Consider the following 27543-nt stretch of genomic DNA (forward strand, 5'->3'; position numbering starts at 1 on the left):
TGTACCAGACTAGAGCAATCGATCCCCGCTTTGTCAAAGCACACATACATCATTTCTCGTTAAATACTTCCTCAATGTGAAATAACACAAATGATTAGACGTTATTGTGCCGAGTAATGACTGCCATATTATCTCCAGGTCCAAAGAATGAATGTAAGAGGCCACTAAAACTAATGTCTGGATCTGCGTTTGATTAGAAGTGCCTGTTAAAACAGAAGCTGGATGGCAAAGAGGCAGGCTAAAATTGGGGCTTTAAATTATTTATTTACAAATACCAAGCTACCTACCTACCCACTGCTGCGGTTTTATTCAGTGCTGAAAGTTCGCCGTGTTTGGAGAAGTCCCTTGTTATTTTCTATGGGTACAAACAATTGCAATGTGGTTGTTAAAATTAAATCATTTGAAAAGTTTGGTCACATTTTATGGCAAGGGTCTCAGAAGTCCGGCCCAGGGGCCATTTGTGGCTTTCTGTTGGCACACATCATATGTTGAGCATTAAGTATTAATCTTAAATTCACATTAAAACAATAAAAAATTATTAGCTTTGTCACAAGGGGGTGGTGGATCAATCTAAATATCAATTTCCCAGGGTAGTATCGGCATATGAACAATACCGATGTGATGAGACTGACATTTTTCAGTTCTCTTCTACTAGTATGTGTATTTATGTATTTATTCATTGATTTTGGTATCTGTTTTTCACAGATTTCTGTTTTTGTGTTGTGTTGCAGTGTTTAAAAAGTCTGGGAATATGTTGCTGGACACTGGAAGGCTTTAAGGTCAAAAAGCCAACAATAGGTTTTGCTTTTGATTAGCTATGTTTTATGATTTTATATTCCTCAAACAATTGTATCTAACAAAAGTGAATAAAACTATTGTTTTGTTGATATTGTTTTTATTAGATATAAAGCTAGAGGCTTTCATTTAAATGCAGACCTACCAGCATATACAAATTTATAGTAGTCAACATACAATTTGCCTCTTGAATACGCTTGAATGCTCTCTATTTTGTTGCATTTTCCTGGTTTCAGTTTCAAATTCAGTCTGTACAGTACAGATAAATTAATAAATATAATCACTTCCTCTAGTAAAAAACAAAAAGAATTCTGTCCCAGAAAATAATTGAGAATTTAAAGTGAAGAAAAAAGTATTGGTAGCAGTATTAGTTTTGTAGATAATGGTCCTCTGTTGACTGTGTATTGGACTGACACCAAAATTAACAATAACAGTGACCTCATTTGTCACCTGTAACACAAAGCTGTGATGCAGGCTGTAGGTGAACCTCCATCCTTCCATTTTGTTGTATTCGGTAAAGGTGGTAAAGGTTTAGAGACCCCTGACATGATTTTGCACGCCTGTTAAGGCGTGTTGGCATGTGTGCTCATCGGAAAAGATTAAAACAGTACTGCTTTGGTACTTTGCATGTATGTTGTTGTATTTTATTACTGTAAATGACTTTATGTGTGTATACTGAACCCCGGACCGTTCCGCCTCAACACTCCAACACTTTTAGTTTCGGTCAGTAATTTCACACTCAACCTTAACCCATCAGCACCACGCCTAATACACATATAACACAGGCATTCTCTCCTCATTATGCTCCCCTTTCCTACTTTGATGATATGCAAATAAGCCCTCTTACCCCTCCCTCTACTTTTCTCTCCCTCAAGCAACAACACACACACACACGCACACACACATGCACACATCACACACACATCACACACTGGCTAATGTGCTGTGGCAGTGGCCACAGACAGGCGGGGAGGATCAATTTTTTACCCAGTGTGCTACCGATATTCACAAGATAAGGCCATAGAGAGGGAAGAGGAGACGCTGCAGAGAAGGGAATAAGGAAAATGGCGAGTGGGTGTAATGAAGGGGAGGGAGCCAAAAGAAAGGGTGTCCAGGAAAAGGGGTGAGTGGGAGGAAAGCAAAGGGAAGAGGACTGGGGAGCTGGAAAAAAAGTGGAGGATGTGAAGGGACGGGGTGCAGGATGAGTAAATGGGTTAGGGGTAGTAGGTAGAAAAGGGGGATGGGATGTACAGAGGACTCTGGGGGATGGGGTAGGGAATGGATGGAGTGAGTAGTAAGGGAAAAGGAGGGATGTGTGTGTTGGAGGAAGGGGGTCTATTTTGCTGACGCGCTCTCTTATTGGCTTGTTTCAAAGCTTGGGGAGGGGCCGCCACAAACCATACTCTCACCAGCTGTAGGGAAGTGCGTACTAGAAACAAAGAGTGTGAAAGGGGGGGTTGCAGATATGTGTTTTAATGTTGATATTCTCGTCTAATTAAATTCCCGTCTAAGAGGCAGAATGAATGGCGCTGATCAGATAGAAGCACGTAGTAGACAAAGGAGCAGGCTTTTGTTGGAGTGGAAGAATTTTGCACACGCATGGCTTCTTGATCTATTATTCAAATTGACTTGAGAGATAGAAAGGAGAAAATTACTGTTTCATATTGCCACCATCCACAAAAGTAGGTGCAACCGGACACTAATGAGATCCAATAAACAATCTCATGCTCACTATTGAATGACACAGTCAGGTACGTAGGAATTTAACAATACGTTTATGATTGTTGTAGTTTGTAGTGATATAGAATTACACCGCACCATATGTAGAGCTCTTATCTAATATTTTGACCTTGTCGTGGTCAAAATATTGTGGCCAAATTTTTTTTCCCACCAGGGGTCACCATTTCAAGTAAATTGCATGATTTGGAGGGCCTATTTTTTGGGTTGCCAGATGCCCTTCCAGACGCAACCTTGCTAAAAAAGCAACACTACACGTTTCCAACGGCAGGGTGTTGGAACCTCTAGTTCTGCTTTAAACGTAGCGTGTAGTCCAGGGGCGGGCAAACTACGGCCCGGGGGCCACATCCGGCCCGCCAAGTGTTTGAATACGGACCGTCCGGTCTTTCCAAAGTATTTCATTTCAACCTAACATACAATCTGGCATCATGGCTTCAGCCAACCTTTTGATGGTTTAAGTAGCTGTTTTATCAATTTGGTTATTTGATGTAGTCTGTTGTTTACAAAGTGCTCCTGAAAAAAGGGACACAAACACATATAGCAGATTGCATGACGCTTTTACAGATACAATAATTCCAGGTGGACTGTTACGTGTAAAATATATAGTCTGGAACCTGGGCCAGGTACCCACAATATTAGAAGGATATAAAATATTAGAATATTAGAAGGGGAACTTTTTTTAGAATCTTGCCCATTGTTCACAAACACATATTTCTTTCCCTTTTCTGTGCATTAAAAGGAGTTAATAGAACAAGAAAACGAGTTAACATAAGGTAGCTAACAATGCATGCTATTAGGACACACCTATTTTGACAATGAAGCCCTCTAAATAAACCCTCTAACAATGTTGCATGGTTTGATATACATGCTGTGATCATGCATTAAACACCGAAACTACTTCCCCATTGATACACATGCTTATGCTAGTTCCATGCTAGATACAATATTTACGATGTCCGCTGATGGCTGTGTCTTCCAGCACGAGACGTGTGCTCCAATCCCTAGGTAAACAAATGCTAACTGCAAACAAGCATCTTGTTGAGTTTTTGTTGTGAAATTTAGCGCCGGGTATCCACTCTTCCTTCTATCGGTTATCAACGTGTTGTGTTAGTCCGCAGAATATAAAAAATATTTTTTTATGTTAGCTGCTGTGATAATAATATCACCACAGCTTGGTTAATATACAAGTCAGTTATGTAATGTAAATGTAAATTTATTGTGTTTTTGTCAAAATCGGTATTCCTCATGATGTCATTTGTAAGCTAGCTCATATTAGCTTGCACTAGAATGCACAGAAAAGGAAGAGAAATATGTGTTCACATAAGGATTGTGAATGATGGGCAACAGTTCCCCTTTAAATGTCGAGTGAAAACGACAACCTCAATAATGAACATATTGAATACTCAAAGGAGAACATTATTATCTTAGTGAAGGCTCTGACAAAAATAAGACAGCACATGGATTGTATTTCATTAGATAGTGCTGGTGTACCTAATATTGGTTGGCAGTCAGTAACTTGAATTATAGTAGTTATTTCATGTTGTATTGAAATATATTTGCTAAATGAATTAACACAGTCTTACAATAAGAAACACAGTGGTGGTATTGCGCATGTTTGCAACTTCATTTGCATAGTATGCCTCTAAAAGAGTACACACAATGCTCGCAGAAACATAAATATTATTCCCACTCACAACAGAAGGCAGATTGTGAAGCATGTGTTTCTGGAGGCCATCTGAACCCTGCCTGCTAAACCAGTTCACTGACTGTGAATGACTGACAGGGAAACAGAGATCACGGTGTGTGTGTGTTTCATTGTAGAAGAGAATGAGGGAGAATTGAGGAGAAATTGAGACAATGGAGCCGATTGACCGTTCCAAACAAAGAAAAAAAAACAAAGCTGAAATCATGCCAATCGACAAAGAAAAGCAATAGAAAAGGAAACATCATCAAATAAGAGAAGAAGAAACCCAGCTTTCTAAGGCTTTGCCAACATGGAGCGATGGACTTGGCTGACTGAGAACCCTTGGCTTCACTATTAAAGCAAGCAAGAAAAATCACACAGTCCAAAATATAAAAAAGGGCAAAGAACTATGCCAAGAATGCACAGACATGAAGCAACACATTAGCTTCGTTCCTTCTGCCTCTCTGTTTCCTCAAGCAAATCTAAACAATAGGAATGACCGACAAAAGCCAGCCAAGAGAATGTTGAAGTTGGTTGCATATGGATTCCCTCTTTGATTGTGCCACACTTATCTCGATTGTGTAATGAAATATTCTTTATTATCTATAAATTATCTATCTATCTATCTATCTATCTATCTATCTATCTATCTATCTATCTATCTATCTATCTATCTATCTATCTATCTATCTATCTATCTATCTATCTATCTATCTATCTATCTATCTATCTATCTATCTATCTATCTATCTATCTATCTATCTATCTATCTATCTATCTATCTATCTATCCATCTATCCATCTATCCATCTATCCATCCATCCATCCATCCATCCATCCATCCACCCACCCAACCAACCAACCAAATCACCCCCCCAACCACCCAACCCATCCAATCACCCGACCCCCCCCCACCTACCCAACCCACCCAATCCCCCCACCCACCCTTTTCCTCTAATTATGTCAACTACATTTTGTAATAGGAGTGCAAAAGTCACTGTAGGGGTGCTATTTCATGTCTACAGGGCTCTAATATTGTTAAAACCGCATGCTCAACCGTAATGCTTTAACTATGAAAATATTTAATTTACAAATAACTAGAACAGACTCATTGCGACAAATGAGAGACTTTAGAGTAGTCAGTGTACAGTTTGTTTGGCAGCATGTTTTGCCATTCATTAAAATTAAATTCATTTTTGTTTTCAGTTTGTGTTACTTGTAGGTGAGTCTGTGAATATGATGTGCATGCTACAAAATAATAAAACTACAATTGTATAAGTGTTTCTAAATTTGTATATTGCAAATTATAGCTCTGGAGGCAATGATTTAGTATATTTATTTTCATTAATTCATTCATTGGGGTGCTGGAGCCTATCCCAGCTATTGTTGAAAATTCCACCTGGTATACCGTATCCTGTGGACAAACAAGATAAGAATAATGTGTAATGCAATCTGTTTTTACTGAACCAACGTTCACATCAACTATAACGCATGAAGCCACCATGATAATATCACCATATAGAACCATCTAAGGGATTTATAGGCTTTCCCAGATTAATTGTGGAAAACAAGGACTTATTTTTCTTACTGTTCCATCTGCTGACAGCCGAAGTAGAGGATTATATTCTTTAGATGGTCACAGCGGGAACATAGTGACAAACATACCCCATAAAGGTTCTTTTGGGGTGAAATTTTGGAAAGTGCCATAAGGATTTTGCCATTAAAGTATACCTTTGAGGGGGCAAAAGTCAAGACAAAAACAAGCACCGATTTGCCGATGTGAATGGACTCCAGATTTCCAGACTTCAGACTAAGTATGTCCAATTCTCCAACTACTTTTGAGCCTGTTAATGTGGGCAACATTGCTATTTTAAATACAGTGGAACCCACTTAAGTTAAGGCAAAACGGTCTGACTCCGGTTTCCTCCCACATTCCAAAAACAAAATTGTCCATAGGTATGAATGTGAGTGTGAATGGTTGTTTGTTTATATGTGCCCTGCTGGCCACCAGTCCGGGGTGTACCCCGCCTCTGGGATGGGCGACTCTCGTGAGGATAAGCGGTAATGACATAATGTAAATGACATCGATATAAACAGGTTCTACCGCATTAAGGACTCAATTCAACCAAAAGTAATGTACCGTAAAAGGGGGTTATAAGGGACGGCGGGGTAATAAGGGACAATTTTCAGGGTAATCGGGGGGGGTTGCTGGAGCCTATCCCAGCTGTCTTCGCGCAAGAGGCGGACTGGTCGCCAGCCAATCACAGGGCACATATAGACAAACAACCATTCACACTCACATTCATACCTATGGACAATTTGGAGTCGTCAATTAACCTAGCATGTTTTTGGAATGTGGGAGGAAACCGGAGTACCCGGAGAAAACCCACGGGAGAACATGCAAACTCCACACAGAGATGGCCGAGGGTGGAATCGAACCCTAGTCCTCCTAGCTGTGAGGTCTGCGCGCTAACCACTCGCCCGCCATGCCGCCAATTTTCAGGGTAATAAGGGGAAAATGTTTTAAATGTAATTCTGCTTTTTTATGTTAAACAGGAAGCTGCTTTGTGTTTTTTTTTTTTTAACAAATCGTTCAAAAAAAATTTTCCCGAAAATTGTCCCTTACTACCCCGCCGTCCCTTATAACTCCGTTTTACGGTACCATGCGGTCCTTCATTGAGTTGAATCTCTCTTGTTTGGCTTGTTTTCCATTTTTGGAGCTGGTTGTGTGTATGCAGCAGAGATGCAAATCCTCGCCATATACTGGGCTCAGAGCAGAGAATGGGATGCCAAGACCTAAAACCCGATGATGAGTGTGGGTGTGATTGGCTGAATGGAGAAGAAAAAGACTTTCCAAGACTTTGCAGTATACGCGTACACAAATGTGAGTATACCTCCATGGTGTATGCACATTAAAAGCGCATTTATGTGTGGGCAGAAGGAATACTTCAATGCGGTTCCCCTGCCCCCCCCCAACAATTCTCAAATCCGGCACTGGAGGGTTCGGCCTTGGCAAGATCCAACCCACCAGAAGAGGCGAAGGAGAAGAGCCAGACCTTCCCTCTCCCTGCAAGCTCATTCTGGTTGTTTACAGTGCTTATTCAATGTTACTACAAATCCTGCACACAGATAGTCCCGCGTGTTTTTCCATCCAGCGTGTTGGTGTATTTAGTATTATTTGGCAGAAGTGAAACCTGTATTTGTACGTGCCAGAGCAGGAATGTGTTTGTCATGAGTTTTGGCATTTTTTTTTTTTTTTCAAGGCAGGCTAACCAAAATATCCACTGGGAAATGTGGTTTTAACACTCCCTCTCATACCTCATCTTGTTTCTTTTCATTCGCTCCTTTCTCAACAACATTGCTCCTGTTTCTTCTTTTCCTTTTACTTCTACTTTCACTGTCATTTCCCATTTTTTAGTGTTATGCCGTACTAAAATTATGACAACTCCCTTACCGTCAAAGCACACGGTGGATTATATGAAGCAATGAATGCTGATGCAGAAACATGATAGGTTATCCAATAGGGTCAGATGTGATAGCTACTTGGTATTCCAACCTCTCCAAATCATGATACAAAGAAGAAGAATCTTGGAAAATATGCAAATGATGACATGCCTCTCTTTCGTGACCTTCTGAGATTCATCAGTGATTGAAATGATGAGTTAGACCAGAGACAACATACTTTGCATGCGTGAATTGTATTCGCTTGTCCATGTGGATGAATGTCTGCTTAAACCAGGGGTCTCAAAGTCAATTTACTTGGGGGCCACTGGAGCTAGGGTCTGGGCGAGACTGGGCCGCATCAGGTTTTCCAAAAAAACCCCCCCAAAAAACGCATTTATTAAAAACAGAAAAATGAATAAACTTTGCCTTGGTTTTGATTTTCTACAATAAAAGCTCTGATAAAACATTCCACTGTTCTCAAATATCTTACTTTTTATTTTACTACACAAAATAAGATGAAAAATAAATAAACAAGAAATAAATAATCAAGAATAAAGACAATTAATTAATCAGTAATAAATATAATAAAAATAATAATAAAACGTCAAATAATAAACACTTAAGAAAACACATATAGTTGGCAAATTATTTTTTTCAAATTAAAATGAACAAAGCATTATTAGAGCCCTGTAGACATGACAAAACACGACTATAGTCACATTTATACTCTTTTTATTTACAACATATTGCGCAACTGCAGGGTCTTGAGACACATGCTAACTCGCAAACTAGAGAGCTAGCGACCTGAACGGTAGCCTTCAAGTTATTTTCTTTAAACTTGAATAGCCAAAAACTTACCACTTCCACACGGATAGGGAGGATAACTATTAACAGTTATTTAAGCTTTAACATGAACATTAATCAAATGTAATAATTTTTTCTGGGTACATGATACCATACAGCATCCATATCAAACTTAAACATTAAACTTTCATATCAAGGCGGGGGCCTCAAACTAGTGTCCTGCGGGCCACATTTGGCCCGCGGCCCGCGTGTTTGAGACCCCTGGCTTAAACACTCCGATTGTGGTTTCTCCACGATGAATGTAGAGGCCGAGTCCAGCAAAAGTTCATCAGAATCCATTCCTTTCTTGATGCCTTCTCCTCACAAATGTCCCTCCTGAGGTCCACTTCCAATGCCTATCTTGAGGGAATAACCGCCTCCGCACTGACTGAAGAGTCGGCTGCGCTCTCTTTCTTACTCATTTTCTCTCTTCCTACTTGAGCTCGCACTGCCTCTCCTCCTGCTTTTTGGCTGCAACCTGTTAATGTGATGTCACTGAGGATTGTCTGTGCATGACTGTGTTGAGTGAGCAAGAACGAGAGAGACAGAGGGTTAGGAAAAAAAAAAAAACAAGTGTCTTATATCTCTTCTCAATTCTATTCTCACAGCTCGTGTGAGTTTTTCATTCATTCATTTTCTTCCGCTTATCCTCACTAGGGTCACGGGTGTGCTGGAGCCTATCCCAGCTGTCTTCGGGCGAGAGGCGGGGTACACCCTGGACTGGTCGCCAACCAATCACAGGGCACATATAGACAAACAACCATTCACACTCACATTCATACCTATGGACAATTTGGAGTCGCTAATTAATCTAGCATGTTTTTGGAATGTGGGAGGAAACCGGAGTACCCGGAAAAAAAAACCCACGCATACACGGGGGAGAACACGCAAACTCCACACAGAGATGGCCGAGGGTGGAATCAAACCCTAGTCCTCCTAGCTGTGAGGTCTGCGCGCTAACCACTCGACCACCGTGCTGCCAATTTTCAGGGTAATAAGGGGAAAAATATTTTAAATGTAATTCTGCCTTTTCATGTTAAACAGGAAGCTGCTTTGTGTTTTTTTCAAAGAAGCTTATATTCTTGAACAAATCGTTCAAAAATATGTTCCCGAAAATTGTCCCTTACTACTACGCCGTCCCTTATAACTCCGTTTATGTGGGAGTAAAACGGAGTACCCGGAAAAAAAACCCACGCATGCACGGGGGAGAACATGCAAACTCCACACAGAGATGGCCAAGAGTGGAATTGAACCCTGGTCTGGAACCCTGGAGAAGAAGAGGTCTTTAGGAAGGGATTACCATCTTCTGTGTCTGAAGTGTCAAAACTGTAAAAAAAACAACTCATGGTTGGACAGCATGCACAGGTAACTGAGGGTAATCAATTTGGAAATGTATGAGAAAACAAGTCAATATCAATTATGTAAATACATACATCCTATTGATTGTATTTCAGTATGATGACAAGCCATTCTGTTCATATTGCTACATGAAGATGTTTGGTCCAAGAGGTATAGTTTCTCCTTAGTATGAATATAAAAACATATATATTGGCATCCAAATACTGAATTTCCTTCTTTTTCCCGTGTTAATTTTGCCCAATAGGGAAAAGGTGAGGAACCCAACAAGCTTGAAAACAACTCATGAACTTGTTGACCCTAACTGACTGACATCATTAATTTCCCACGGCATTTGATTTTATCAACTTTAGCAATCATATAAATATGTTTGTGAGTTGACAACTTTTAACCAGATTGTACTTTCTAATAATGGTCATTATCATCTACTTGTAAGAAATGCATTATGCTATATTTATAAGATTTTGGGATAGATGGTTCTTATTTACAAAGAAATAAATATGAGGCGGCACGGCGGTCGAGTGGTTAGTGCACGGACCTCACAGCTAGACCAGGGTTCAATTCCACCCTCGGCCATCTCTGTGTGAAGTTTGCATGTTTAACCCGTGCATGCGTGGGTTTTTTTTTTCCGGGTACTCCGGTTTCCTCCCACATTCCAAAAACATGCTAGGTTAATTGGCGACTCCAAATTATCCATAGGTATGAATGTGAGTGTGAATGGTTGTTTGTCTATATGTGCCCTGTGATTGGCTGGCGACCAGTCCAGGGTGTACCCCGCCTCTCGCCTGAAGACAGCTGGGATAGGCTCCAGCATCCCCCACGACCCTCGTGAGGAAAAAGCGGTAGAAAATGAATGAATGAATGAATGAATCCAATTAATTTGCTTGAGACATCCAACACTATTAACAAAAATACATTTTATAGAGAATAATTTATGTTTTACATGCATAAAAAAATGTCAAAAATTGCTCTTGGCACCATGGCGGGTTATTTACTCAATACAGTGTCAGCAATGCTTTTGATTTCATTATGTACAATACGTGCAACTGAGACTGTTCCACCAAGGCAACATTTTGGGGGAAATTTTTTTTATGAAAACGGAATCTGTGGCGTACCGAAACTGAGGTTTGACAGCATTCATGTGTGCAAAGCTATTTCTAATATTTTGCCCCTCTTGTCTAACTTAGTAAGGAGACAAACGATGATGATATAGTTACAATTCTAATTCAATCCATACTTATGTGCCCTGTGATTGGCTGGCGACCAGTCCAGGGTGTACCCCGCCTCTCGCCCGAAGACAGCTGGGATAGGCTCCAGCATCCCCCGTGACCCTTGTGAGGAAAAAGTGGTAGAAAATGAATGAATGAATGAATAAATAGTATGAACAGACATCTTTAGGATTAATGGAGGAGCTCCTTCATCCTTCATATGGTCAGCTTGGAGGAAGGTACGAATGATGGACATCACACCTTAAATGATGCAGGAGGGTTAGACACCAAGTCATCTCTGCATAGTCATGTTCTTCACAATTAATATTTCAAGTACGTGCTTTTTTGCTATCACAACCATCACAACCGGGGAGAGAGCTCATCTAATGTGCAAAGAGAGAGCTGGCTTGATTGAATGATGCCTTTGTCTCCAGAATGCCTTTGAACGCCACTGTTTCCTCTCATCCCCCCAAGATGAGGAGAAGCACTCCTTCCCGGCTCTCTCCTCCCTTTCTCTCACCCGTGTGTCCTTCACCTCGTAACCCCCTACCTTGATAGATCACATGACTGCTGTGAAACCAGCTGCTTGACTGCTCATTTGCATGTGTTTCAAATACACTGCCTTATTAGAGAGAGGGATGGTGATGAAGGGGCAGGGATGGAGGTGGAGAGGAGCCAGGGGTTGGCAAGGAGCTGTAGCGAGGATAGAATGATTGAGGCCTCTGCACAGTCTGAATTCAAAGCCAGGCAGAGACCCGGTGAATGTTAAGCTTCGGCAAAAACAGCACTGAAAGTAAAGTTGGGGAGATGGATAGTTAAGTTGAATTGTAATGGTTGTAATAGTATAATTCACATCCAATGGCATAATAGACAAGCATGTGGCACCCAAACGAGAACATTATTATTATTATTATTATTATTATTATTATTTCTCCAGGACACAACACTTTGCACGTCTGTATTTGTGTATTAGTATCGACATCTAGCGGTGAAATCACTGAATGTTACACAAATCGAATTGGAAATGAATGTGCAGCGAATAAAACACATTTTAACATTTGAGATATCTGCATACTACTACATATTACTATTTATTAATTGTCCTAGTCCTTTTAGATGTTTTCTTTCATCCAGCATTTGCACAGTGAAGTGAAACCTTTCTAATATGTAGTCAATTAAAAAAAAAATGTCCACTGGCTGCAAGACCAGGTGTGTACAGTTGTGTGTGCGGTTAACGTACAATTGACGTCACTTTTTTTTCCCGAAATGTTGCATTCATGTTTGTCAGATGGCGATAAACAAAATGCTGACTCGATCAAACCTTTACGAAATCAGCTTTGATTTATTTCAATGATGAAACAATACCGTTCGTAAAAGGTTTTACATTTTACAAAGCGCACTCGAAGGCAACAGTGACGAAAGCGCTGGTGCGCATGCGTGTTGAGCGAAACAGGAAGCTCAGCAGTCTGTTCGAGTCGATATGCGTTGTCGGTGAGTTAAGCTGCCACGGAGCAATATTTTGGGCGTTGTTATATAGTTGAAATGTTAAGAATGGATTCTTGACAACTCCAACCGAATGTAGCGTTTGATATATTTAATTTAAAGAGTGAACAAGTTGCGCGACAATGATGTCAGAATGCGATCCGGCAGAGACATGCGAGCCAATGTCGGACGCGGTGACGGCAACAGCCGAGGTGTCTACGCTGGAGTCCAACTTCCACACCGTGCGACCTCCGAGCGTTTTATTTGACAAGAACATGACAGGGTCGGGGCTCCAGGGAACCCCGGGAGTCGCTGTTCGAATTTCGGACTCGCGTGAAAGCGTCTTGATCGAACTTGAAACAGAAGGCTCTGGTGAAGACACTCTGCTGCTTCCCTGCCACACTGAAGGCTCGTCCCCGCCGAGAGGAGCCCGAGACAAGAGGAGCAAGCGGAACAGACACAGCTCATCGTCGGATAAGGACTCCTTAGCCTCTCCAGGTAATCGTTCTCAATCAAGGCCTTTGAGATCTTAGGATAGTGACGTAAATAGGCATAATAACAGGTAGTATAACAGGTATTAATACAGTATTCACCGGTTCCCAGCTTTGTCCCATATAAGTCAGTCAGTGACGTAAGGTGAGGCACTAACTCCTTTGGTGTCTTTTTAATGTTCTTTTTTTTTTTCGCGAATCCGCGATAGAGCGAGGGCTCACTGCACACTGTCTTTTCTAAGTGTTACATTATTCATTCATTCATAAGGGAAAATGTTTTAAATGTATTTCTGCCATTTCATGTTAAACAGGAAGCTGCTTTGTGTTGTTTTTTTTCATTCATTCATTCATTTTCAACCGCTTTTTCCTCAGGGGGGGGGGGGTGCTGGAGCCTATCCCAGCTGTCTTTCGGGCGAGAGGCGGGATGTGCAAAATGACAAACAACCATTCACACTCACATTCATATCTATGGACTATTTGGAGTGGCCAATTTTTTTGGAATGTGGGAGGAAACCGGAGTACCCGGAGAAAACCCACGCATGCACGCGGAGAACATGCAAACTCCTCACAGAGATGGCCGAGGGTGGAATTGAACCCTGGTCTCCTAGCTGTGAGGTCTGCGCGCTAACCACTAGTCCGCTGTGCCGCCCCAGTGTTACATTATGAATGTTGTTATTGATACTTTTGTACAGAGCAGCAAGAAAACATTGCATTTTCATTATCATCATCATCATCATCTTTCTTCCCCTTTAACTAGTTGCTTAGCTGAATTGTTAATCAATATTTTGATCAAATTCAGAATTTTGGTTGAGAGTGCCTGCTTCTGGGCTGTTGGAGTCCAATAGAGGACAGATGCAGTACAATTGTACACACTGCTGACGTGTGTTTATGTAATGAATCTGTTCACTCTCACGCTCTATTGCATGTTATCATATTATCTTTCAGTCTGATGGTCTAAGCTTCATTTTTCACTTGCTTATTTGAACACTTCATGGCCCCTTCAGCTGGGATCCTACAGTGCCTGACAAAAGTCGCTTTATTTGGAATCATAAACAGAATATGTGAAAGGCAAAAGTCTCTATATTATGCATATTATAGCAAAATAAAGTGTTGTATTATTTTTTTTTTTTACTTAATCAGAATCAAAAGGTCAAATTGTGCATGGACAAAAGTCTCATAGCATACCAAAATAAAGTCCTTTGAAAACACAAACAAGCTGCAAAAATATCATAGTATAAAGTCAGTGTGCCTTGGTAAGAAGAATAACAATTTGTGTATGACTTCCATGAGCGTGCAGGACTCCATCCATATGTCTCAGCGTTGACTCCACCTAAAACCCCACTTCAAAGGAAATAACAATTTTCACCTTTTAGGTACCAACAATGAGGCCTTCAACCATTTCCCTGGTGATCCCGAGTTTGCGGATATTATCCAAAGGGCGGAACAAGCCATTGAGAGCGGTGTCTTTCCAGAAAGGATTTCCCAGGGTTCCAGTGGGAGTTACTTCGTCAAAGAGCCAAAGGGGGTGAGGATTTGGTGACATGAATGTCAGATAGGTTGAAGAAAGCAAGAGACTGGGGATGAAATATATAATTACGAAAACTTTATAAAGCACCTTTCGTGCCCAAATCACAGCCCAGATGCCTTCACTGAAAACGCGGGGAATACACAAGGATTTACAGTGGTGCCTTGGTTAGCATCATTATTCCTGACTGAAACCAAAACGGACACTAACCAAAGCAAATTTTTCCATACAAAATAATGTAAATCCAATTAATCTGTTCCAGACACCCAACAATTTAAACATAAAACACATTTTATGGACAATAATATTTTTTTTACAAATAACAATGCCACAAGCCTGACATTAAATTTATTTGAGAAATTGAGAAATTAGCATTTAACATAATTTTACCTCTAGTGGGCGCCCTTCGTTTGGAGGCATGGTTGTCTTTAGTAGTAGTACATATTTTAGTAGTACATGGATGCCATCCTTTGGACTCATAGCGGCCCGCCATTATTTTTGCATTACATGTACTGATAACATGTACTGAACTATGAAGTATTGTGAGTATTCTGTCTTGGGGCGTGATCCAAGATGGCTGCGTAAACAAACCAAGCACAGATACAGCAGTTTGTTACACGCCACAGTTGCATGCTAACCATGCGGGCGAACGCAAGCCAAGTCAAAAGATTTGCTCAAATTATGGATGTCAACCAAAAAACTTTAACTGAGGTACCACTTTATACTGTATGTATTCTTGCCGTTTAATGCAGCAGGCACCAATAACAGACACAAAATGACTGTGCATGAAAATGGAGCTGGTATAACTTTACCTATTGGTATTTTCTTTCGGGATGTGCTGAGCTAAAAAGCTCCACATATTATGCTCTTAGTTTTGAATAATACGCCAAATGGAAGTAGACTTAAATCGTTCTTCTTTCACAGACAGTCATCGGTGTTTTCAAACCAAAGTCAGAAGAGCCCTACGGTCACCTCAATCCTAAATGGACCAAATACTTTCACAAGGTACGCTTTAATATCTGAATAATATATAAATCAGATGGAAACGGATACATCACCGCTGTACTTATCTTTTTCTGTAGCTCTGCTGTCCATGTTGTTTTGGGCGAGGGTGCTTGTTGCCAAACCAGGGTTACCTCTCGGAGGCTGCTGCTTCGTTGGTTGATAGCAAACTCGGCTTGGGCGTTGTGCCGAAAACCAAGGTTGTCCCCTGTACTTTGTGTATATCTTTATATGGTATTGTCATTTGTTTACTGTTTCTGGCTGCAGAAAGTGAACTGGGCACTCTTTGCACTATTCTTCCCCGCGTTCTATCAGGTGGTGTATTTGGCTAGTGAGACGTTCCATTACAGTGCCATCGATAGAGCCAAATCCAGAGGGAAGAAGTATGCTTTGGAGAAAGTTCCCAAAGTGGGACGGCGCTTTCACAGAGTGGGTCTGCCACCGAAGGTAACAATATCTGCCAAATATTTTATATTTTATATTCTAGACTACACAATGTTCTATTATTTTCATTTGCAATAGAAGTGACTGATGGCCTTATTAGACAAGAATCAGCTCTCGAACCGCCGCTTTCACACGCTTAACTGAACCCATTTGAAGTATAACATTTATCCTCCTTCACCGCTAATGAAGTATCATGTAAGATGATCAATGAACAGACTATGGTGTGTTCAAGGACCACCAAGCTTGATGAATGAAACACACATCGGTGAAGCATAAATACTTCATTCATTCATTTTCTACCGCTTTTTCCTCACGAGGGTCGCAGACAGCTGGAGCCTATCCCAGCTGTCTTCGGGCGAGAGGCGGGGTTACACCCTGGACCGGTCGCCAGCCAATCACAGGGCTGGTTGATAATCAATATTGACAACATTCATTCAACTATTAAAGTGAATTATGTGTTAAAATTGGTACATTGTATCAAAAACATTCATTCATTTTGTCCCGCTTATCCTCACGAGGGTCGCGGGCGTGCTGGAGCCTACCCCAGCTGTCATCGGGCGAGATCCCAGCTGTCAAACTCCACACAGAGATGGCCCGAGGGTGGAATTGAACTTGGGTCTCCCAGCTGTGTGGCCGTATCAAAAACATTCATTCATTCATTTATTTTCATTCATTTATTTCTACCGCTTTTTCCTCACGAGGGTCGCGGACAGCTGGAGCCTATCCCAGCTGTCTTTGGGCGAGAGGCGGGGTACACCCTGGACCGGTCGCCAGCCAATCACAGCGCACATATAGACAAACAACCATTCACACTCACATTCATACCTATGGACAGTAATAACCTAGCATGTGTTTTTGGAATGTGGGAGGAAACCGGAGTACCCGGAGAAAACCCACGCATGCACGGGGAGAACATGCAAACTGGTCCTCCCAGCTGTGAGGTCTGCGCGCTAACCACTCGACCGCCGTGCCGCCCGCATAAATACTTAATCATGTAAAAATGTACTATTACTAATTGTACTAGTACATGGTATTCTGATTGTGATGTAGCTGTGTTGACTGAAAGAGTCACTACAAAGTGTCTATTTTAATCTTGCCTGAAATAAAATGTATTTTTTTTTTTTAGTCAGTAGAATCATTAGCCATCATTGCTATAAATAGTGTTTTTTGTTTTTTTTAAATTCACCTATATGGTTGATTTTCCTCTCTTTGTAGTAGAAGCCATTTGTATGTATACACTTCAGTAGGTTGACACAAACCAATGTAAAAACCGCACCAAAAAAAGCAACATTTTAAAAGATTAAAGTGCTCGATTCTGATTGACATGGTCATAGATGTGTTTCAGAAACAGTATATTAGTATGTTACTGTACACACAGCGAGCTCTTTTTTAATAATTACCCATCTTATTGATGAAAATACAGATAACTGGTAATGTAGTAGAACTACTGCTGCAGCTCTTGTATTGGATTGTGTGTTTTGTATATCCAGCCAGGCAAGTTGTCAGGAAGTAGAACGAGGAAGTTTTGACATTTCCTCCTTTTGACGTAATTCCACATGCACAATAGAGTTGAAATGGAGCCGCAAAGCACACTTGTTCAACTGTCAATGTGTGTCGCTTAGGTGGGCTCATTTCAGCTCTTTGTGGAGGGTTACCGTGAAGCCGACTATTGGCTGAGACGCTTCGAGGCGGAACCTCTGCCCGAGAACATCAGGAAGCAGCTCCAGTCCCAGTTTGAGCGGCTGGTGGTGCTTGATTATGTCATCCGAAACACAGGTGAGGAGGGCGTGTCTCTGTTGATATATGGGATAATGAACCTTTTTTTTTGTTTTGCTGATCACCTTCTCGCTCAATCCTCAGATCGGGGGAATGACAACTGGTTGATCAAGTACGAGAACCCAGGAGATGGCGAGGGACTGAAGGTAACACTGAAAATTGAGCTATTCAGGTTTACTTTTAGACTTTAACTGGACTTTATAGGCACATACAAAATAACGTACATGCTTAATACAGTCATCCGTCACTACTAGGGTTCAAACATGTGGTTTAATTTGATGAAACAACAAAAACAATACAGGAAAAAAATATTTTTTGATGACAAAGTAACTACATTTATTCGCAGATTTAGAACATAACACAAAATAATCATCATTTTTTACCGCTTTTTCCTCACGAGGGTCAAGCTATCCCAGCTGTCTTCAGGCGAGAGGCGGGGTACACCCTGGACTGGTCGCCAGCCAATCACAGGGCACATACAGACAAACAACCATTCACACTCACATTCATACCTATGGACAATTTGGAGTCGCCAAACCGGAGTACACGGAGAAAAACCATGCAAACTCCACACAGAGATGGCCGAGGGTGGAATTGAACACTTGTCTCCTAGCTGTGAGGTCTGCGCGCTAACCACTCGTCCACCATGCCGCTCTGTATCGGAGATAAGCAACTTTATTTCATATTTCAAAATGGACCACAACAAAGGCTGGTACAGCGCAACCTGAGCTAGCATCACGCCCTCAGTTTGCGTATATTTTCCGATTATCGTACGATATTATTAATACATTGCATGAGTACGACTGTCTATGATGTAATCAGCTGCAGTACTCATTTTTGCAGTTTATTTTTTCTGCAACCGTTTTAGTTAACAAACTTGAAGTAATTCTACCTTTTCTGGTTGCCACCAAGCAGATAAAAAAAAAAAAAAAGTCTGATTGACATTTATATTTTGCCAGTCCCAAATACTATAAATGTATGGTACATCCCTATAAATGTCGGAATACGCCAAAGTGAGCCTTCTGATTCTGTCGGGACTACCAGCCATCAATCATTATTTGCCGCATATTGATTAACAAGCACGAGGCTGTCATCTATCTGGCTAGTTAATCAGCCCTTTGGACAAAGATCAATAAATGATGGCGGCATCAGCCATTAATCATTCAGTCTCTCTCCTCTTGCCGCAGGTTCCAGAGTGGCCGGAGAACAGTCCGGAGACTTGTATCAAGATAGCGGCCATCGACAACGGCCTGGCCTTTCCCTTCAAACACCCCGACGAATGGAGAGCCTGTATGTTGGCGCTTACGGAGCATTTATTCATAATCACAGTTATTGATTTATATACGATATGATACTATGATTAATAGTAATACATATGTACAGTGACCAGCTCCACACACCAACAAAAGTTGTTAAAAAGTTATTTGTCATGTATAATTGACTTTTCTTCTGCTGGATTTCAGTGACAATGCACATACTTTTTCTATGTATATATTTTGGCTTTAAGCTGCATATTCAGAATATATACAACTTAGACATTGAAGTACTGTGAGCTCATGATTTCTTTGTCCTCGCATCCAAGACCCCTTTCACTGGGCGTGGCTCCCCCAGGCCAAGGTGGCCTTCTCCCATGAGACCAGAGAGTTGGTGCTGTCCCGTCTCTCAGACATGAATTTTGTGCAGGACCTCTGTGAGGACCTCTACGAGATGTTTAAGGTACGGAGCAGTAAGACTTTTTTATTAAGTTGAACAATAGAGAGCTGACCGTATGGAGTTTTACCTCCAAACAGTAAGGATGTACCGTCACTAATATTCATTTCTTCCCGCCTTGTCAGAGAGATAAAGGTTTTGACAAGACCATGTTTGAGAGACAGATGTCCGTCATGAGGGGCCAGGTGAGTTGTTGCCTTTTTACCATCTTTCTTCTGTTGTGTCTGGTCAGTTTATTGTCTCTTTTTCTTATAATCAATGTGGGAATGTTATCGTTAGATTCATGATAAAATGGTCTAAAAGTAATGTTGACAGTTGGCAATTCATTTGTAGGACAATTATCCTCCAGCAAGATGTGTTATTGTGACAGGCCTACTAAACAATTTCTTATTTTATTCAACTTTTATTTATATTTTAAATGAAATATTTAAAATATACATATTTATAAAATATAAATATAAAATATAATATAAAATAAAATATATAATATAATACAAATATTTATAAAATATAAATATAAAATATAAATATAAAATATAAATATTTAAAAAATTTAATATAAATATATAATATAATATAAAATAAATAATAATAAAAAAATAATAATTTAAAATATAAATACAAGTTGAATAAAATAAGAAATTGTTTAGTAGGCCTGTCACAATTACTCATCTTACTGGACTTACAATTTCTTATTTTATTCAACTTTTATTTATATTTTAAATAAAATATTTAAAATATAAATATTTATAAATATATAATAGAACCCTAACATTAACCCCTAATATAATATAATATAATATATAATATAATATAATACAATATAATATATAATATAATATATAATATAATATATAATATAATATATAATATAATATATAATATAATATATAATATAATATATAATATATAATATATAATATAATATAATATATAATATAATATAATATAATATAATATAATATAACATGATATAAAACACGATATAAAACACGATATAAAATATTGTATAAAATATTATATAAAATATAAATATTTAAAATATACATACACGTTGAATAAAATAAATTGTTTAGGAGGCCTGTCACAATAACTCATCTTATTGGACTTACAATTTCTTATTTTATTCAACTTTTATTTATATTTTAAATAAAATATTAAAAATATAAATATTTATAAAATATAATATAATATTTAAAATATAAATAAAAGTTGAATAAAATAAGAAATTGTTTAGTAGGCCCTGTCACAATAACTCATCTCGCTGGACTTTTATTTATATTTTAAATAAAAGTGACTTCTCCTGCCTGATTGTGGTCCTCCCCGCGCGTCATTGACTTGAACCCTGCCTGCATCAGGTGCTGAACCTCAGCCAGGCACTCAAGGACGGCAAGAGTCCGCTCCAGCTGGTGCAGATGCCCAGAGTGGTGGTGGAGCGCAGCCGATCAGGCGGACAGGGTCGTGTGGTCACACTGGGAAACGCCTTCACTCAGACCTTTCACTGCAAACGTCCTTTTTTCTCTTCTTGGTAGAGAGTAGGAACATCAGCCACTGTGTTTTTTTTTTTTGTGTTTTTTTTTTTCTTCAGAAAATTTTGCCCGAGTTGCAGAAAGTGAGGGAAACGGATGATATTTAACTTGATGTAAGAAAGATCTGGCTAATGAAGAATGTTTTTTTTTTTGAAGAACTTGAGCTTCAGCTTGCACCCAGAATAGTCATGTGATTGCAGAGAACACTCGCGTCTCAGAGAAAGTTTGGAGGTTTTGCCATGGTTACTCAATTGGATGCTACTTTATATGGCTTGTGTTTGTTTAGACACACAAATGAGTTTTTCTGTTGTTTTTGCAGTTACTCCAAGTATATACAGCACTTACATGCTCCACTAAAAATAACCCCACCCTCTTGGTCCACCGTCATTGCACCAGAAAGTGCATTTTGAGAATATAAAGTCCAAAAACAGTCACTTTGTTTGCCTTTTTTATGAATACCTTTTTAAAATGTGAGTGTATGACTAGTTCCACTTAAGTGAGTTGCCCTTAACCCAGCAGTCCTTTGTGAAATCTGTAGAACAAACACAAAGCCTGTGTCTCCAACACTCGCTACTGCCAAAAACTGCAGAAGGAGTTTTCAGAACCTTGAAGAAAAAATACTGTTGTTGAAACTTGAATATGAACCTCCATCGGAGGACTTGGGATAAACTGTGTTGCTTGAATGTAATCTGTTTACTCTTTCTACTCTTTGATTCTTGTTAGGAATCTTTTCCGAAAACATTTCAATACGAGTAAATGCTATCCAAAACAATCTGAATGTATGTGTTGTTTTTTGACGTGTATTTACACTGCAGCATGCACCCCTTGTGGAATACTACATAAAGAGGAGGGTGAGCGCCATGGTGTTTTCTTATATGTATGCATCTTGACGTTTTTATTGCAACATAACGATTGTATGAGCAGAGCTGTATATTTAACAAAATAAATAAACTTTGGGAAATATTGTGTAATGTTTTTTCTTTTTGCTATTTTTCTGTTTGTGGTCCAAAGTAGAATATCTTGTACTGTACAATTTTAATATATTTTGGTTTGTCTTTTCAACAAGCTTTCCCTGTAAGTTATGTAATGTGGTGACAGCATTTTTTTTCAACAAATATCATACATACATAGTAGAAATAAACAACAAAAAAGGGAAAATATAATATTTTTTATTCAATGTGGAGCCTAAGCAGCTTTTAATATGCTCACACTGCCATCTTGTGGCTAAAAATATTATGTGTTTCAATTTCACAATTACAATATACAGTATTTATTTAAGCCCTTCAATAATTCATTAATTGCAAAACTATACAAGACATGCCATGTTGCCATTGGCATTTAGTATTGCATTCACAATTTTTTTTAATAATCTCGAAATGGAATTCGAGATTTTTTTGCATGGCCAAAATGGTATCCCTGTGGTATTTTTAGTGTATGCAAATATGATTTTGGAAGGCGGAAATACTCCTGAAAAATGCATTATTTATCATTATTATCATTTATATCAACAAAGTAATGACACTGTAAACTTTGTGCAGTGTTAAGGAAGAAGAAAGAAAGATAAAATAAAGAAGATAAAACAAAAAAATCTGGATAAAATAGTATAAAATGTAATCAAAGTCATAAAATAGAAATGTGGGGTTCCGCAGAGGTCAATCCCAGGCCCCCTATTGTTCAACCCAAATTGCCTTTTTTCACTGAAAAAACATCCCGCCGCCATCTCTCTCCCTTTCTACTGCTGAAGATTGTGAATAACTATGAATTTTATTGGGTCCTTGTGATGTCGAGTCCGCTTTGTCAAGTGGCGACTGTTAATTCCTGCAGCTTTTGTTTTTTGCGTTCGACCAAACGAGTCATCAGTGTGACTTCTGCATGGTGTGCAGCACCGGGCGAGGGCGTCCCAATTTGGACAATTTTATTTTCCACTATTGACGGTGCTCCGCTGCACAATGCATTTACTTCCTCATCACGTTTAATTCCATCCCACACATGGATGGCAACCATCAGAACTGGTCCCAGGAACGTTCCAGAGTTCATCATACTAAGGGATGATTAACCAGAACTTATGTGATCCCCCCCCATCCCCAACCCCACCCAAAGTTGTGTTTTAACTAGTTGTTATTCACATTCATTCATTCATTTTCTACCACTTTTTCCTACACGAGGGTTGCAGGGGTGCTGGAGCCTATCCCAGCTGTCTTCAGGCAAAAGGCGGGGTACACCCTGGACTGGTGGCCAGCCAATCACAGGGCACATATAGACAAACAACCATTCACACTCACATTCATACCTATGGACAATTTGGAGTCGTCAATTAACCTAGCATGTTTTTGGAATGTGGGAGGAAACCGGAGTACCCGGAAAAAACCCACGCATGCACGGGGAGAACATGCAAACTCCACACAGAGATGGCCCGAGGATGGAATTGAACCCTGGTTTCCTAGCGTTATTCACATACATTCATTCATTCATTCATTTTCTACCGCTTTTTCCTCACGAGGGCCGTGGGGGGTGCTGGAGCCTATCCCAGCTGTCTTTGGGCAAGAGACTGGTGGCCAGCCAATCACAGGGCACATATAGACAAACAACCATTCACACTCACATTCATACCAATTAACCTAGCATGTTTTGTGGAATGTTGGAATGTGGGAGGAAACCGGAGTACCCGGAGAAAACCCACGCATGCACGGGGAGAACATGCAAACTCCACACATAGATGGCTGAGGGTGGAATTGAACCCTGGTCTCCTAGCCGTGAGGTCTGCGCGCTAACCACTTCACCACCGTGCTGCCTGTTTTGAAATGATTTGTATTAAAAAGAGATTGTGTCTCACCTACAGTGAAGCATGATGGTGGTCACATCGTGATCTGGGTACTGTACGAGTGCCACTAATGTGTGGTTCCAAAGTGTCCAATATCCACCAGTTCTTACAATCAAGCCACATACTCCACCGAAACCTTCATGGGAAAGAAACGTGCTATTCAGGGAAACGGTTATGCAATGGAGGATCTCTGAGGCAGAGTCTACAGACTGAGACATCTGACGTGACAGAATGACAGAATTGGACTGTTTAGCAACAGTACGGGAGTACAGGCCCTAACTGCTTCTGTCCGTCTGCATTGGGTGAGTCACAAACACACGCAAGGCTGTTACACAGTCTAAGGCAAACAAAGGCAACATGTCTTTAAAACGTGGTTCCATGACTGGTCAATCAGTCTTGGAAAACACTAAGTAGGTCCATATGTTGGGAGCTCTGTAATCTGTGCCGTCTCTCCACTTCTGGAAGGGTTTCATGCACATTCATTGGAAAACTATACAGGACATGCCATGTTGGCCCATGTAACATTTGTATTATTAGTAGTATTATATTATTAAAATTATGAAAAAAATGAAATAATGAATACAATACAATAATATGGGTGGCACGGTGGTCTAGTGGTTAGCGCGCAGACCTCAGAGCTAGGAGACCAGGGTTCAATTCCACCCTCGGCCATCTCTCCCCGAGCGTGCGTAGGTTTTCTCCGGGTACTCCGGTTTCCTCCCACATTCCAAAAACATGCTAGGTTAATTGTTGACTCCAAATTGTCCATAGGTATGAATGTGAGTGTGAATGGTTGTTTGTCTATATGTGCCCTGTGATTGGCCGGCGACCAGACCAGGGTGTACCGCGCCTCTCGCGTGAAGACAGTTGGGATAGGCTCCAGCACTACCGTGACCCTCGTGGGGAAAAGCAGTAGAAAATGAATGAATAATAATAATAATATTGTATTCATAATTTCCTTTTTTCATAATTGTATTATGATTTAAAGGATTTAATAAGGGATGGAATTCAATATTTTTTTGTATGGCCAAAATGGTTTCTCTCTGGTATTTTTAGTGAGTCCAAAGAAGATCTTGGAAGGCGGAAATACTTCTGAAAAAATGCATTATTTATCATTTATCATTTGTATCATTTATATCAATAAATTAAGTCGGAGTTAAAATAATGACACTATAAACTTAGTGCAGTGTTAAGGAAGAAGAAAGAAAGACAAAAATAGAAAAATCTGGATAAAATAGGATAAAAATGTAATCAAAGTCATAAAATACAAATGTGGGGTTCCGCAGAGGTCAATCCCGGGGCCCCTATTGTTCAACCCAAATTGCCTTTTTCACTGAAAAAACATCCCCGTCTTTGCCCCCATCTTTCTCCCTTTCTACTGCTGAAAAAAACTGTGAATAACTATGAATTTTATTGGGTTTTATTTTTCATCCGAAGTAGTTCATAAAGGTTTTTACAATGGTGACAATTCAAGCTGGGAAGTTTACATTATTTAGTATAGGAACATTTTCAGTAAGAATAACTTGGAAGTGAACCACTAAACAGTTTGTGTTTGTCAACTGTATTAAAAATGATCACGTACCCCAGGGGTGGGCAAACTACGGCCCGGGGGCCACATCCGGCCCGCCAAGTGTTTGAATACGGCCCGCCCAATCTTTCCAAAGTATTTCATTTAAACTCAACATACAACCTGGCATCATGGCCTGAGCCAACCTTTTGATGGTTTTATCAATGTAGTTTTTTGACATGGTCTGTTGTTTACAAAGTGCTCCTGAAAAAAGGGACACAAGCACATAATAATAATAATAATAATAATAATTATTATTATTATTATTATTATATTATTATATTATTATAATTATTATTAGAACTATTATGATTATTATAATTATTATATTAATGCTAATTATTATATTAATTATACATAATATTATTGTTATATTTGCATATTTTACATAATAATAATATAATAATTATTATTTTAATTTTATTGTAATTATTATAATATTTTATTATTTTTAAAATATTTAAATATAAATATAAAATAATAAATAATAATAGCAGATTGCATGACAATTTTACAGATACAATAATACCAGGTGGACTGTTACGTGTAAAATATATAGCCCCCCCCCCAGTATAAAGTACAATTTTACAGATACAATAATACCAGGTGGACTGTTACGTGTAAAATATATAGCCCCCCCCCCCCCCAGTATTTCAGTATAAAGATAGCCCACAGTCTGCTGACATACTATTTTAAAAAAGATATAACACAAATAATTACCTTCCTCTAAATCTCAGTACAAAAACACCAAAATACTGTAGTACTGTATCCCAGTTCAAAGTATTCATTTTGTTTTTAGCAAAGAAAGACCGGTGTGCTTTACTTGCTTTTTTTTTAACACAAATTCCTAAAAGCTGGATGGCCTCAAAATGACACCCCCTCACACACACACACACACACACACACACACGGAGTAAAGTGAGGCCAGAAATTCTTTTGTCAGAGTTCCAGAGATGACTAATCCTGCGAGGCCTTCCTCTGTTTCTCAACTCCTTCTTTCTGGCAGACTGCTGACTCATGCTTTCTATTTCTCTCCCTCTGTACTCTTATGTCTCTTTTCCAAAGCCTATCTGCAGCATTTTTCTTTAGCGCCCCCCCTCACCCCCCTGCAAGCATTTTGTAGGATTTTAAATAATTCAGTGACATTTCCATGATGTGACCTCTGCGTGGGTGTGTGTATGTGTGCATGAATTTGCATAAGCAATATTGTCATATGTACAAGAAAGTTCATTAAACGTGTGTGGATGTTGTGATGTGTTTATTGCTGCTGGTTGTTTCGTGTACCGAGCGTTGGAGGAGAACTCACGTATACGATATAATGCTGAAGTCCGTGTGTATTTTGAGCTGTTGTTTGAGGGCTGCCATCTTGAATAGTTGTTATATCTTACATGTATTCTGTACATTGTTCATATCTGATGTCATGTATTTATTCTCCACACTATTATTTATTATTATAATACGGGAGCCAGGCAAGACATTTCGTTGGCAATTTCACTGCTGTGTTATTGTGCGATGACAATAAAGAAAGTCTATCTATCTATCTATTTATTAAAAACAGAAAAATATACAAACTTTTTCAGTGCGTTGGTTTCGATTTTCTACAATAAAAGCTCTGATAAAACATTCCACTGTTCTCAAATATTTAAATTTTTATTTTTCTGCACAAAATAAGATGAAAAATAAATAAACAAATCAAGAATAAAAAAAAATCAATCAATCAGTAATAAATAAATAAATATAATAATAATAATAAAACGGCAAATAATAAAAACTTAAGAAACCACATATAGTTGGTGGGTAGACAAATTATTTTTTTCAGATTAAAATGAACAAAGCATTATTAGAGCCCTGTAGACATGACAAAACACGACTATAGTCGCATTTATACTCTTTTTATTGCGCATATTATAACATATTGCGCAACTGCAGGGTCTTGAGACACATGCTAACTCGCAAACTAGAGAGCTAGCGACCTAAACAGGTAGCCTTCAAGTTATTTCCTTTAAACTTAAATAGCCAAAAACTGACCACTTCCACACGGATAGCGAGGATAACGAATAACAGTTATTTAACCTTTAACATGAACATTAATCAAACGTAATAATTTTTTTCTGGGTACATGATACCAT

General features: G+C 39.3%; 1 protein-coding gene and 1 pseudogene across 1 annotated transcript; both read left to right on the forward strand.

The window, feature by feature from the left end:
* Positions 1-9734: 9734 nt before the first annotated feature.
* On the forward strand, positions 9735-11609 carry LOC131136531 (cysteine-rich protein 1-like; annotated as a pseudogene).
* Positions 11610-12508: 899 nt separating this feature from the next.
* Positions 12509-21987, forward strand: pi4k2b (phosphatidylinositol 4-kinase type 2 beta). The gene is made up of 11 exons (XM_058077635.2): positions 12509-13047; positions 14414-14565; positions 15490-15570; positions 15648-15767; positions 15883-16014; positions 17634-17787; positions 17872-17933; positions 18975-19077; positions 19370-19503; positions 19623-19682; positions 20856-21987. Exons 1-11 carry the CDS (start codon positions 12693-12695, stop codon positions 21027-21029), a joined length of 1527 nt encoding a protein of 508 aa, XP_057933618.2. The 5' UTR covers positions 12509-12692; the 3' UTR covers positions 21030-21987.
* Positions 21988-27543: the final 5556 nt, after the last annotated feature.

This window comes from Doryrhamphus excisus, linkage group LG9 (genome assembly GCF_037039965.1).
Source record: "Doryrhamphus excisus strain RoL-2023G ecotype Guam linkage group LG9, RoL_Dexc_Guam_v1.1, whole genome shotgun sequence".
Taxonomy (NCBI): domain Eukaryota; kingdom Metazoa; phylum Chordata; class Actinopteri; order Syngnathiformes; family Syngnathidae; genus Doryrhamphus; species Doryrhamphus excisus.